Source organism: Rana temporaria, chromosome 7 (genome assembly GCF_905171775.1).
Source record: "Rana temporaria chromosome 7, aRanTem1.1, whole genome shotgun sequence".
Taxonomy (NCBI): domain Eukaryota; kingdom Metazoa; phylum Chordata; class Amphibia; order Anura; family Ranidae; genus Rana; species Rana temporaria.
In genome coordinates, this window is record NC_053495.1 from 119,126,322 (window position 1) to 119,141,989 (window position 15,668).

General features: G+C 40.4%; 1 protein-coding gene across 6 annotated transcripts in view; it reads right to left on the bottom strand.

Annotated features, from left to right (window-relative positions):
• The window catches only part of NTNG1 (netrin G1), a 390,080-nt gene that overhangs the window by 194,187 nt on the left and 180,225 nt on the right, over positions 1-15,668 (bottom strand). For all 6 annotated transcript variants that reach the window (XM_040359900.1, XM_040359899.1, XM_040359901.1 and 3 more), the window contains exon 3: positions 14,024-14,664. In XM_040359900.1, the coding sequence (XP_040215834.1) occupies positions 14,024-14,664 (641 nt within the window). The remainder of the gene's footprint in view (positions 1-14,023; positions 14,665-15,668) is intronic.

The following is a 15,668-nucleotide window of genomic DNA, read 5'->3' on the forward strand; positions in this document are numbered from 1 at the left end:
GCCTCAGTTGGCTGCCATGATGCACTGCAGTCTACGTCCTATTAGCTTGAGAAAGGAGCATGCCTTGGCCAGTGTGCATGCTCTGAAATGTCGTCGCAACCCTCCAGTGATATCATCAAGCCCAACGCCGCGTTCCAGACCTCACTATCCACAATTTTAAGCCTTGATTCCAACTTTCTGGCTGCAAAAATCCTGCCGGCCAGGATATCCCTCCTCCAGGCTAAGATAACTGTACTATTGCTGTTGTGCAGGGACAGACGCCATGCCAGTATGGATGGACATGTGCCTTACCTCCCTAACTTCTATGCAAGTGGATAATGCACCTGTATTATATTAAAATGTTACAGTTCTAACTTAACCTCCCTGGCGGTATGATTCTTTCTGGTTTTAGGTGCTGAAAGTGGTACAATTATTTTGCAAGGAAATTTGGCGTTTTACATTGTAGGCCTGTAATTATTAGGAATAACTCACTTAAATCTGTCCGAACAAGAGTCTAGTAGACATCTCGGGTATGATAAAGTTTGAAAAACAAAATCATAAATTATAATATAATAAATAACTATAATTAATTATAACAAATAATAATATAATTATAATAAAAAAAATTCAATAATGCAATCAAATCAAAATCACTGAAATTTGCTCAGTTGCAGAATTGTCGCTGTCATTACTTTTTTTTTTATGATGAATTTCCCAACAAATCGCTATCGCTCAATTCTGCAAGTGATTATAATTTATTATCGCTGTTTTCTAGCTGCTCTAAAACCACTTTTGACATAAAGGGACACTTTTTGGTTGCTATGGACAATCTACAGTTTGCAGGCAGAGAGAACAGTTTTATTATATAAAAGTACATGCAGGACACTGGGCAGACCACTAGGGACAAAGGGGGTGTGTATTTTTTACATACTGTACAGTATACTGTATGTATTGTGTTTATTTACTTTTTTGAATTTGGCGCCGTTCTCCGCCCCCGTGCATCGTAACGTCGCAGGGAACGGAGATCGGCGGCACACAAGCACTGTGTGAATCGAGCAATGACCCCGCTCGCTCACACAGCGCGGTGGCATCGCTGGATCCAGGGACAAGGTAAGTAACTTGTGCCTGTGGACGCTGCGAGGTGATCCCGAGTCTGGCTCGGGGATACCGCTTTTGGTATTGATATCTTACCCCAAACCCAGACTCGGGAATACTGCCAGGGGGGTTAAAGGGGGGTTAAAGGGGTTGTAAAGGAAACAATTATTTTTCCTAAATAGCTTTCTTAACCTTAGTGCAGTCCTCCTTCACTTACCTCATCCTTCAATTTTGCTTTTAAATGTCCTCATTTCTTCTGAATAAATGCTCACTTCCTGTTCTTCTGTCTGTTAATCACCACCGTAATGCAAGGCTTTCTCCCTGGTGTGGCGAAAGCCTCTTGAGGGGGGATGGGGCGAGCAGGAGGGTCAGGACACGCTCTACTTTGCGATAGAGAAAGGAGCTGTGTGTTAGTGGGCGTCCTGACACTCCTGCTCGCTCCCTCCCCCCTCCAGAGGCTTTCTCCACAACAGGAAGAAAGCCTTGCATAACGGTGGTGAGTTACAGACAGAAGAACATGAAGTGAGCATTTCTCAGAAGAAATAAGGACATTTAAAAGCAAAATGGAAGGATGAGGTAAGTGAAGGAGGACTGCACTAAGGTAAAGGAAGCTATTTAGGGAAAAAAATGTTTTCCTTTACAACCCCTTTGAGGCCTCGTATACACGACATAGTTTTCCTCAACGAGTTCCTTGTTAGGCTTGTCGAGAATCTTGACAAGCTTTCTTTGCGTACACACTGTCAAGACAAAATCTCGTCGTTCTCAAACGCGGTGACGTTTAACACGTACGACGGCACTATAAAGGGGAAGTTTGATTTCACTGGCACAACTCTTGGGGCTGCTTTTGCTAATCTCATGTTACTGCGTGTTAAGTAAAAAATTGGTAAGAGACGTTTCACGCTTTTCAGTCTGTTACAGCATGACAAATAGATACCAATCTCCATTACGAACGCTACTTTTACCGAAGGTGCGCTCCCGTCTCATACTTTATTCTGAGCATGTGCGGGTTTCTAAGCTTAGACACAAACGTGTTTCTCGTTGTAAACCAGCCCGACGAGAAACACGACGAGGAAATTTAGACTCCCGACTTAAATGGATTCCCTTAATTTGCATAGATTTCCTCTCACTTCCTGTTTGGCTATGGGGCAGGAAGTGAAGGGAAATCTCTGAAATGGGACAGGGATGGTAAAGATTAAACTGACAGGGGCTATAATCCTCCCTTACTCTATCCAAAAAAAAGTGTTGCCTATAGTTCTACCTTAAGCACAAATTTCTGATAATATTATTGCGAGGACTAAGAAGATATAACCATGCCAATGGTTCAGCAGGAACATATAGTAGAGTGAGGAAGGTTTGTGGCCCAGGATGATAGGACAGTCAAAATTGGAAGTAGCACCAACCCCCCCCCCCCCTGAACAGTTGCAGAATGTCGGCCACCCATATTCTGGAAGCAGTGGGGCCTACTTTATGACTAAATTGCCTCTTAGCCCAGTCTTCCCCATAATACTGGCACTATACTAACAGTGTAGTGCAAGCCGGGGGGGACTCTTTCTGTGCTGCCCCCCTGCAAGGTGCTGCACTAGGCCTGAGCCTTGTTCGCCTAGGCCAGGATACAGCATTGAGTGCAGTTGCTCTCTACAAGGGAATATGCTCCAGAGCTTAGTAAATGAGGGGACGCTCTGCTGACTTAATGAGGTAAAGCATCGCTTTGCAAAGTATTAACAATCACATGCAAAAAAAAAAAAAAAAAACAGCATTTTTGCATGCACATTATTGGATGATGGCAGTCAGCAGAGCTTCCCCACATTTACTAGGCTCTGGAGGAAAATGCTTGCCTCTGAAAATCACACGATAGATGCAAACACTAAAGTCTCTAAAAAACAAACAGAAAAAAACAATAATCCAGATCCCTGTATGTCCCTAGCATACAGTAAATGACATGTAATGAACAGAGCAGAAATAGATGTGTAAATGTGGTTATTTTGGCAATGCAAGTTGCAGTACTAGCTAGTTTGAGCGCTCAACAAGACAAGTATAGTCTTTTAGACGACAACTGCAACATTTGTACATGTATAATAAATATTGTACATATACAGTATGTTACTAATATACATAACACTACACAGTGTAAAGCAATGGGGTGTATTTACTAAAGGCAACTAGTTTGTGCACCTTGCAAGTTCAGTTGCACTCATTTTACCCAGAGCTTAGTAAATGTGGAAAAATATCTCTGCTGATTTCCATCATCCAATTATATTCAAGCAAAAATGTTTTTTTTGTTTTATTTTCCTTGCATCTGATTAGGTATTCTTTATAAAGTAAAGTGTTACCGCACTACATTTACTAAGGAAAGTGCATAGTCTATTAGAGAATTTACCCCAGGGTGTAGTTTCTACAAATAAATAAAAAAAAATCTGAGCTATTATATTTTGAAGTTCACCAGTAGTAATTAAGATACAAGTACATAATTATATGTTACCTAAGCTGTATTATGAGTTCTCCACTGCATTTGCCTACAGTATCCGCTAGCAGTCATGCAAGGGAAAATATGCAAATAAAATGTCTATATTTTTTTGTACTGAGTTGGTTCCTCCACAGTGCTGTAACAACAAACCACAAGGCCCCATAGAAAAATTATAATGGCGTCCATTTTTTCCAGTACCTGCCATTTTGAATTGGTGGTCAATGGCCTATACTGCAGACCTAATAATAATCCTCTTTATTATATTGCTGCTAATATGAGGCCCAATAAACATTTCCAGTGGATAATATATTACCCCAATAATAGCCATTAGCATTGGTGGACAGTGGCCTATACTGCCCCCTTTTAGCATCAGTATTTATCACCACAGCTCCCGTTACTGCCTGTGTTATGTGTCAGTACTCACTTATTATCAGTGGTGTCCTCGGTGGATCATTGTGCATAAAGTGAACCAACTGCACAGGATGAGGGGCAAATAATAAAGCAGGATCATTTTAGAAACCTTTTGCAGGCTCCAATTAACCTTTTTTGTTCCCAAGCACCATAGCTGCAGCATGAAAAAAAAAATTGTTACCCCAGCTCTCCTTCTAATGTGGAAGTCCATGAACTGTGATCCGGTGCTCTAGCCAGTGCGTTCAGGTCACATAGGTAAAATTCTTGACTCAGGAAGGCTGGCAACTCAGATGCTCTTAATTAAAAGTACTTTATTTGTTACATGGTAACACAGGTACAGGCTATATACTGACACGTTTCGGCTATGGAGCCTTCATTAAATATGCAGGATGGACTGCTATAGGTATTCCCTTGCCCCTCCTCCACTATACCCTGTTTCTCTGTGCACATCCCACCAAACCACTTTAGTAAAGATAGCAAAATTAACTACACTGCTCAAAAAAATTAAAGGAACACTTTGAAAACATATCAGATCTCAACGGGCAAAAATCTCATGCTGGATATCTATACTGATATGGACTGGGTAATGTGTTAGGAATGAAAGGATGGCACATCATTTGATGAAAATATAAAATTATCCACCTACAGAGGGCTGAATTCAAAGACACCCCAAAAATCAAATGGAAAAAATTATGCAGCAAGCTAGTCCATTTTGCTGAAATTTAATTGCAAGAACTCCAAAGGGTCCTCGGTAGTTTGTATGGCCCCCAAGTGATTGCATGCATGCCTGACAACATCAGGGCTCCTAATGAGATGACAGATAATATCCTGGGGGATTTCCTCCCAGATCTGGATCAGAGCATCACTGAGCTCCTGAACAGACTGAGGTGCAACCTGGCGGCACTGGATGGACCGAACCATAATGTCCCAGAGGTGTTCTTTTGGATTTAGGTCAGGTGAGCGTAGGGGTCATTCAATGTTATCAATTTCTTCATCCTCCAGGAACAGGCTGCATGCTCTCACCACATGAGACCCGGGATTGTTGTGCACCTGGAGGAACCCAGGACCCACTGCACCAGTGTAGGGTCTGACAATGGGTCCAAGGATTTCATTCAGATACCTAATGGCAGTCAGGGTGCCATAGTGTAGCCTGTAGAGGTCTGTGCATCCCTCCATGGATATGCCTCCCCAGACCCATCAGTGACCCACCACCAAACCGGTCATGCTGAACGATGTTACAGGCAGCATAAAGTTCTCTGCGGCCTCTCCAGACCCTTTCACATCTGTCACATATGCTCAGGGTGAACCTGCTCTCATCTGTGAAAATGGGGCACCAGTGGAGGACCTGACAATTCTGGTGTTAAATGGAAAATGCACAGAGCACACTAGAGGATGTCAGGCCCTCAGGCCTCCACCATGAAGTCTGTTTCTAAATGTTTGGCCAGAGACATTCACACCAGTGGCCTGCTGGAGGCCATTTTGTAGGGCTCTGGCAGTGCTCATCATGTACCTCCTTGCACAAAGGAGCAGATACTGGTCCTGCTGATGGGTTAAGGACCTTCTACGGCTCTGTCCAGCTCTGTCTCCTTAAATCTCCTCCATGCTCTTGAGACTGTGCTGGGAGACACGGCAAACCTTCTGGCAATGACACATATTGATGTGCCATCCTGGAGGAGTTGGACTGCCTATGCCAACTTTATAGGGTCTAAGTATCGCCTCGTGCTACCAGTAGTGACACTGACTCTAGCCAAATGCAAAACTAGTGAAAAACAGTCAGAAAAAATGAGTAGGGAAAAAATGTCAGACACCTACACCTGAAAAATCATTCCTGTTTTGGAGGTCGTCTCATTGTTGTCCATTTAGTGCACCTGTTGTTAATTTTAATTAACAGCAAAGCATCTAAAACTGATTAACAACCCCATCTGTTTACTCCCCTCCCCCTCTGCTACTTAACTGACCAGATCAATATCCCAGGAGTTCTGATTCAAAAGTGTTCCTTTAATTTTTTTGAGCAGTGTATAATCTGATGCATTACATATGTTAACACGTGAAGCCATGATCAGTATAGTAAGGTTTCTATTTCATCAACATTACGAATAGGCATTGTTTATATACTACCTTATTATTTAATACGCCATTTCCTATTTATGCAATTAACCTCTATCCATTTCACTGCTCTTTTATATATTGCTAAGTGTTGCCCTTATTTTTCCAGAGTGTACTTCATCTGTCTGGCACTGCAAGGGCTAATTTTGATAGCTCATATAGTTTAATGGGCTGTTGGCGGCCTGCGGTATCATAGCAGCTAATCCTTGTTATCTGTCCAGTCCCCCGTTGCAAAAAAGGCTCTCTAGAACTTAATCCCACACTGATGGGAAAGACAGCATTTTTAGTGTTCGGTATGAAACATTTTGTTCAGGTCCTGAAACCATTCACAGAACATACCTAGATAAGCTGTTAATCCTAGCTTGGCAGGAACATACACTCTGGAGACATAAGGATTCACTTCTTGGTTTTATACACTTACCTGTCCAGGAGGTTCGTAAGGAAAAAAGCTAAATCCAAACAAACAAAACACTTCTGGATAAATAGTAAAAATTACTATAAAGGCATATTATTGTATTGCTAAAAATGAAGACATATTTTGTGAATGCTGAGAACATGCAGCAAGATTTGTTGTCTTATTGTATGTGGATATTTCACTAAGATTTTTTCTAAACAATATACCAGTGAAATACACTGCGCAATGCTGCAGTGTGGTTAGGGGCTCATTATTGAACCATTAAATAATGGTGACAGCAAACCCAAAGGTTTCAATTCCAGACTGCATTTATTTTGAATCCCAGAGAAAGAGTCTTAAACATTAAGGACCCATTTACACTGTTCTGTTGTGTTAATGTGGTCATTACCACAATGCATGGCAACTCTTGTTATATGCAGTGGCATTCATTCTGAATGCCACCACAGTGCACAACAGTGAAAGCCAGGTAACATACTACCGTGCACTGTGGAATGCTACGTTGTTCAAAATAGTATGTGCACATTTTTTAGTGTGTTTTAATACGCTAGGCCGCTTATTTAAACAAATAAGTTGAGTTATTGCAATGCACGGTAATCTGTAACATAATGTGCATTAATACACGTTTTGTGTGCAGGGTAATTGCACTACAAAGAAGTTAAATGTGCTCCTAAAGTGGATCTAAAGGCAGGATTTGTTTTTACCATAACACATTCCCTGCATTCAGGTCAAAAATGTCCCAGTATTTGTTAACACAAGTCCTAACTTGATCCAGCGCTGTGCCCGAGTGGAGAAGCATTGGTCTCTCTTCCCCTCCTAACAGGACTAAGCGAGACCTGTGGAAGCCATTGGCTCCTGCTGCTATCAGTCTTGTAAGAAGGGAATGGTGGTGGGGGGAGGGGGGAGATGGGCAGGGCTTAGTCCTGTTGTGTGTATCTATAGACGTACACAGCCTGACTCAGTAGTGAGCCCTCAGGTGTGTCCTCATAGAAAGTAGCTTCTATGAGTAGATGTAGACTCTAGATGAATGACATTTAGTTTGCTCAAAGTATCATTAACAATCACTTTTTTAACCGCTTCCCATCCCGCATATAGTCAAATAATGGCCGCAAGGTGGCTCTAGGGGGTGCGTGCCACTTCACTCAGGAGCCGATGCGTGTGCCTGGTGGCTGTGATGTCCGCCATGCATCCGTGAGTGCCAGTTACAGAGCCAGGGATGAGGGTCTGTGTGTGTAAACACACAGATCCACATCCTGTCAGGGGAGAGGAGACCGATGGTGTCTTCCTTGTACATAAGGATCACCGATCGGTCACCTCCCCCAGTCAGTCCTCTCCCCCCACAGTTAGAATCACTCTCTAGGGAACACATTTAACCCTTGATCCCCCCTAGTGTTAACCCCTTCACTACAAATTACATGTATACAGTAATCAATGCATATTTATAACATTGTTTGCTGTTAAATGTCAATGGTCCCAAAATAGTGTCAAAACTGTCCGATCTGTCTGTTGCAATATCGCAGTCATGACAAAATTTGCAGATAACCGTCATTACTAGAAAAAAAAAATCATAAATCTATCCCCTATTTTGTAGGTGCTATAACTTTTGCGCAAACCAATCAATATACGCTTATTGCGTTTTTTTTTTTTTAATTGAGATATTTATTATAGCAAAAAGTAAAAAATATTGTGTTTTTTTTTCAAAATTTACAGTCTTTTTTTGTTTATAGCACAAAAAATAAAAGCTGCAGATGTGATCAAATACCACCAAAAAAAAAGCTCTATTTGTGATTAACATTTTATTGGGGTACAATGTTGTATGACCATGCAATTGTTATTCAAAGCGTGACAGCGCTGAAAGCTGAAAATTGCCCTGGGCAGGAAGGGGGTGAAAATGCCCTTGTTTTCCCCATCTTTTCATCCATGATTGCATCTCAGTGCTGCGGGTCACTTAAAATGACTGCTCTCCAGCAATGGCTGCATATCCTTTCTCAGGTCCTGATGGTGACAGCAGCGGACCATGCCTGTTTAATAAATGCCTTCTATTGGAAGCTCATGTGACAGAATGACAACATTCCCCAAGTGCCCAAACAGCTTTCATGGCAGCACCACCAGGTACTAGTTTTTTCTTAAAAAGTTATAGATTTGAAAATATTAAAAATTACATTAAAGTAGTTCTAAAGTCTTCATTTTTTTGCTACTTTTTGTTCACAAGTTTAAATCAGTATTGTTTGGCTACAAAACTACTTATAGCCCACATAATATTTTCTTTTGGCAGAGACCATAGGGGAACAAATGGCGATCATTGAAATGTTTTATGTCACACAGTATTCGCACAGCGGTTTTGCAAACATAATTTTTCTGGATAAAATAGTTACCTCAATTTTTGGTATAATGTAAACGATGATATTATGCTGAGTAAATAGCTACCTAATATGTCACGCTTTAAAATTGCACACGCTTGTGGAATGGAGACAAACTACAGTACTTAAAAATCTTCATAGGTAACACTTTAAATGCCTTCACAGGTTACCTGTTTATAGTTACAGAGGAAGTCTACTGCTGAAATTGTTTCTCTCGCACTAATGTTGGTGGCAATGCCTCACATGTGTGGTTTCGAATACCATTTACACATGCGTGCGCAACCTACATATGCGTTTGCTTCTGCACGCAAGCACGGAGGCATGGAGGGCCCTTTACTTTTTTTTTTACTATTATTTATTTTACTTTTTATTTTTACACTGTCCCTTTAATTCTTATTTTTTTTTATCACTTTTAATCCTATTACAAGGAATGTAAACATCTCATGTAATAGAAATAAGGATGCCAGGTCCTCTTTATGTAGAGATCTGGGGTCAAAAAAGACCCCAAATCTCTTCTTTACCCTTAAAAGCAAGAACAGAATGGACTGAAAGTGACCTCGCTCCGGTCCTCCAAGGCCATAGAGGAGCAACCTGCCTCACCGTGTGATCATTTCCCAGCCAACCTTGCAGAACTGGTAAACCTGAGAAACACAGATGAGTTGGGAAGTGGGGAAGTACTCAGACAGCAGTAGGAGCCAGCAAGGCCAGCGGGAGACCCCAGAAGAGGAAGATCGGGGCTGCTCTGTGCAAAATCACAGTATTAAGTGAAAGTAACATGTTTGTTATGAAAAAAAATAAAGGTTTAAAATCACTTTGAAATGTTAAAGTTAATATACACTAAGATTTGACTGATTACACTGAGGCTGCGACCACATTTGCAGTAAAGTGCTGCCCGTTTTAATGGCGCCTTATTGCTGTTTAAGCGGCGCTCTTGCGGGGGGTGCTTTTAACCCCAAAAAAGGGTTTAAAACTCCTGTTTTGCTGCGCTTTCAAAATGCTTTTAAGGCGCTTTGAAAGCGTTGCCCATTCATTACAATGGGCAGGGGCATTTTGGGAGCACAGTGCTCCCAACCTGTACCAAAGATGCTGCTTGCAGGACTTTTTTTCCCTTCCTGCAAGCCCACCGCAGCAGTGTAAAAAGGCACACTGGAATGAATGAGAGGCGGTTTTCAGGCACTTAGCAGAGGCTATTTATAGCGCTAAAGTGCCCGAAAACCGCCCCAGTGTGAGAGGGTCTTAGTTTACATAAATTTTAGGTCTTGTAGTTAAAAACAACTTTCCACTCCATTTCACTGTTGTGAACACTTAGAGACGCTAGCAGATCCTATTTGTTTTCCTCTTGCTCTCTTAAAATCTTGTTCATCAGAGGAGAGAACTCGAGAGGCTGATCATTTTTGTGGAGGAATCGATCTTCAGTTGCTTACCTTCCCGCCGGATGAGCAGCTGATTGATGGTCCAAGGGGAATAAAGACTAGAGTGGTGCAGTAGCAGCGTAACAAGTAACTTTTATTAAAACACCAACCTATTTTGAGAAGTTCAACTTCCCTTCCTTAGTGTGAAACATTACATAAAGACAGATAATCCATATCTATCTATTTATAACTAAAGTAATCTGCACAGTGTTTGCACATCTTTTTCTCCCTTAAAATTCATCTCCTATAATGCAATGTAATACACACCTATGGTGACAACATTAAAGTAGATAAAAGACCTAACTGGATTACATTTATTTTGCTAAAGCACTGAGTACCATAAATAACCGTGTTTTATTTATTTATGGATTTATTTATTATAAAAAAATAAAACAAAAAAATTATAATATTTTTCCCTATTTGTATTCCTTTTTGTATTTTGATGTGGCTAATGTCTGTTCTTTATGTCAATCACAGTGCACATGTTCCTACTTCAGCATTCTTTAAACCAGCTTCCCGATTTTGACAGCAATAGACAATGCCTGAGCAATGTGTGTTGGTATGGCCACTTGTAGTCCCTGCCAGGGGTGCATGTGACAGGGTGACAATATAAGAGTACAGTTGTCAGTCATAGCAAGATGTGCGTGAACAAAGTCCCTTATGGCAGATATTCGTTTATTTAAAGCTGAACATCCACTGAAGTTCCATCACCATGTTATAGCTTTCAATAGATTTTAGTGGTAAGGTTTTAAGAGAAAGTTAAAGTTAAACTATAGGCTAAACTTTTTTTAAGCTTTGAATAGAGTGGAGAGGGATTAGAACACCTATTGGGTTTTTATTGCTGTCCATGCCTCGTTGGAGAGATTTACCCTCTCTACTTATTCTGGTTACCATTATTATTGAAATTAAAAGTGAAAGTTGTCCCCAGAAAAGTAAGAGTGGATAAATCTTCCAATGGGAGTTCTGGTGACCTGGGTGGCCCCCAGGGGATTCCCTTTTATTTGCAGGGATTTCCTCTTACTTCCTGTTTTGTCTAATAGACAGGAAGTGAATGTAAATCTTGCCAATGGGACACAAATTGCAAAAAAAATAAAATGAATGAGATTATAACCCTCCCTTACTCTATCCAAAATAAATAAAGTCTTGCCTATAGTTCTACTGCCTTTATCCAGCTGTTAAGGCACTATTCCTACCCCTAATACAAGACACTATTATGCCACCTGACACCAACAATGGGGTACCATCTCTTCAATTTCTCCCTATGATACCAATGATGGGCCACTATTCCTCCCCCTAATACCAAATGTGGCAATGTTTACTCCCACTGCTGCCAGGAAAATTTCCACTCCCACTGGCTACAGTCTGGCCTCCCTAAAATCTGAAGGACAGTAAATTGTTTAAGTTTGAAGACCCCTGGTCTATTGTAATACATTTTGTCACCATGAGGAACAGAATGTAAATTCTTGCAAAATGGTCCTTCACTGCACCCAGGAGGTTAACTCTGGAAGTGTTGGTTTCCCAGTGGACCAGGGAATGGGAGGTCATAAAAAGGAACTGCAAAAGGTTATTATTTACTAGACATGTGCATTCGTTTTCGTCCGAATGCATTTTCGTCCGAATTTCAGGTATTTTCGTTATCGTTTTAACAAACGAACGCGAAGAATCCGAAATTTTAAAGTTCCGACATAAAAAATGCTTTATTTTTGTTTTCGTTGCTACATTGGTTCGATATAGATAGAAGATTCGACATGATGCTGACAATAGCAATCTGTGTCTATCGAACATGTGGTCGAATGTGCCTATAACCTTAACTCTATTAGTCCAAGACTATTCTACATAGAGAGGAAAGATTTGACATAGAGAGAAAAGATTCAACATTATAGAGACAGTGTTGGGGTAGACCATTCAACATGAACAACGAAGATTCGACGAAGCAGCAAAAAACATACAAAAGTTAAATCTGTCATTGAAGTCTTATGGTGTCTGTCGAAAGTTCTAAGAAGATTCGACAACCAGCTAAACTGTAAGACTCTGCAATTGTACATTTCCAACCAAATGCTCTGCCCATAGGCTATAGAATAATTCCAATGTCAGTTGACTAGTAATAATAATTCAGAAATATAATTATTACTAGTGTCATACAACATTAGAATTCTTCTATAGCTTGTAGGCGGAACATTCGACCGGAAATGTATGATTGAGGCATTGTACAGTTTAGCTGCTCCGTCGAATCTTCTTCGACAGACACCATAAGCCTTCAATTGACAGATTCGACCTTAATTACTAAATTTATTGACGTATAACACTCACTTTTTTACCCTGAAAATAGAGGGTAAACTGTGCCTGCGTGTTATACGCAGGGGGCTGTGAAAAGTTTTTTTCCTGAAACTTCCCTCTTAAAGTTAGGGTGCGTGTTATACGCCGATAAATACGGTAATTTGGGTTTTCGGACGAAGGCATTTTATAACAAAACAAACTAAATAAAAATTAATTTTGGGTAACTAAATATATTTATTTTTCGGATGAAAACGAAATTCCGAAACAAAATATTTCAGTGTGCACATGTCTATTATTTACTGCTTTATTTTACAGGTAATTGGGGGTTTAACGGGTTAGCTCATCATTTAAAAAAAAAAAACTTACTACACCCCTGGTCCCGCTGCACTTATTTATTTTGATGATTATTTTCTGGTGCCCATGCCAGGAGGTGTAGCAAGTCTGGGCATCTGAAAAATGCAGTATCATAATGATTGCAATGGTGAGCAGACCTTGGTGGCTGGCAAGAGATCACACTGGCAATTAAGCCCTCTTTCTACTAGGCAAGTATCCTCAAGGAAATAAATATACAGAAGAGCGGACCACTAAATCTGCTAGTGTGAGCAGTGAAAATAACAATCCAAGGAGGGACTGGGGGTGTGGGGAGGATGTTGTGAGTCAATCCATCTTGTTTTGTGAAAAGGTGAACTAATCGTTCAATTATTATGTAATGTTGTTGGTCTGGGAATACATTGTTTGCCTCAATAGAAAATTTACATCAGGTGAGTAGTTTGAATTCTGCCAAGTCTTTAACTTGTTGAGGACCCTGGTGCAGGATAGTTTTGAGTAGATAGTCATTTTCCTGTGATGCATTCCTAAAAACACTTGCATATAGCTGCTTGGGAGTGGACTAGTGGACTATTACCCTCCACTCACACGTCACAGGCAGTCAGGATGCTCATTCAATTCTAACCACTTCAGCAGTGGCACACATATTTAATGTTACACACTACATATCTAATTGCTTATGCGATACAAGTCTTAAACTAACTTAATTAAAGTGCAGAGTCAGCTGTTAATTTTAACCAGGCGTGATTTGGGCCATTTCTGTTCAGTATAATTCTTCAGATAGTTAAACTGTTAACAGCACGGGAAGGAGGTAAATAGCTTTCCACAGCATTGTACATATAACATCTACCACAGAGTACATAATTGCCAATTTTCTTAAGCACTAAGGTCATGTATTCCATTCATTTTAATTGCCTTTAAAATTAAGAAACACATTCCAGGAGAACCTGGTAGTTCCTGTTGCTGGGTAAAAAAAGTTGGCAAACACACTACCTACAGATGGTAAGTCAAATGTTTCTTAGTAATGCTGGAAATAAAATTATAAAAGATAATATTTTACTCAGCAGTTTAAAAGTTGCTTGATATAATAACTTTACAGAACCTAGGTTTTTATACCAGTAACTATTATCATAAAGAAAACACAAATGTTCTATATTTATTTTAAAGTATATGTTCCTACCTCCCATGGATCTTGATATCAGATATCGCATAGAAATATCTCTCCAGATTTCTTTCATCAACAAAAGTGGCTCCTGTAGCAGGTTTAAGAAGCCTAATCCTTAAGTCCGTCACCGTGAAGAAATCTCGCAGGTTTTTGGTGGTGTCCAGTTGGCTGTAGAGTGATGCCATGTTATGCAACCGTGGTCCAGCAAATATTGCAAAACGATCTTTAATCTCAAAAGATATGGTTTTGGTATGTGCTGCATAACCAGTGGAATACTCCTCTGTACATATTATGTCTAGGACGGTACTTGAAGTCAAGTCTTTCACGGATTTGGGCTCCATCCTAAATGCATCCAGACAATCAGCAGCATAAAATTGATAGGGCTGCCACGTTAAGCCATAGTCCAGAGATTTTTCCAAGATCATTTTCTCAGGTCGGCCAGACTCAAAGGTAATGGCAATGTTTTGGGTGAGTTCTATGGTCTTGCCCCAGGACAATGTAACATTGATCTGTAGAGGGCCAGGGTAGTTCTTCCAAGTCACAGATTGCCAAAAGGTGCTGGGGTTTCTTCCCTCAGAATCAAACATAAGTTCAGGAGGGTGTGCTAGTTCCTTTGTGCTGGCATCACATTCATTGTTGCACATGTATGGATTACCCTGAAAATATCAAAACCAAAAGGTGTTAGACTCTAGCAAGATGCCGAACTGTAACAAAGGATTTTGAAATGACAAATAGATAAATACAATTATCATAAAGACTAATATTACCATATTAAATGATTATTGATATTAAACTTAGAAAACATGTTTTATGTGTATATATCATTACTTTCATTGATAAGTATGAAGAACATTTTAATAAGTGTAATGAATGAAAAAAATGTAATGGTATAACTACTTTAGTAAATAGTGGGCTACAGTCTTGAACTAAAGAAGCAGGTTTGGGCCCTCAGAGTGATGCAAAAGATATTCTGGGGCTACTATTTAGTATCCCTCTGCTTGACACGGCTTCAAATGACCCCAGCTGTAATGCCTTGTACACACGATCGGAATTTCTGGTGCAAAAAGTCTGACTGACTTTTTCCATCGGATATTCCGATCGTGTGTAACCCCATCAGAGTTTTTTCATCGGAAATTCTGATGAATTCCATCGGAGTTTAGATATAGAACATGTTCTATTTTACTCCGATGGAATTTCATCGGAATTCAGATGAGATTTGGCCGGGCAAAAGCCTGATCGTGTGTATGGGGCATAAGTGGAAACCACATAAAGCTTCTCTTTCCTATGCACAGGAATACATATAGAGTCCCGTTTTTTTACGCAAGGAATATGCAAATTAGTATTTGCGTCGATTCAGAAATGAACGACCGCCCGGTGCTTTTTTTTTACGTCGTTTGCGTTCGGCTTTTTCCGGCGTATAGTTACCCCTGCTATATGAGGCGTAGCTAATGTTAAATATGGCCGTCGTTCCCGCGCCGAGTTTTGAAATTTTAAGTCGTTTGCGTAAGTCGTTCGCGAATAGGGCTGGACGTAATTTACATTCATGTCGAAAGCAATGACGCTTTGCGGCGGATTTTCGAGCATGCGCACTGGGATTTTTTCACGAATGGCGCATGCGCCGTTCAAAAAAAACGTAACATACGCGGGTCAAAGCAAATTT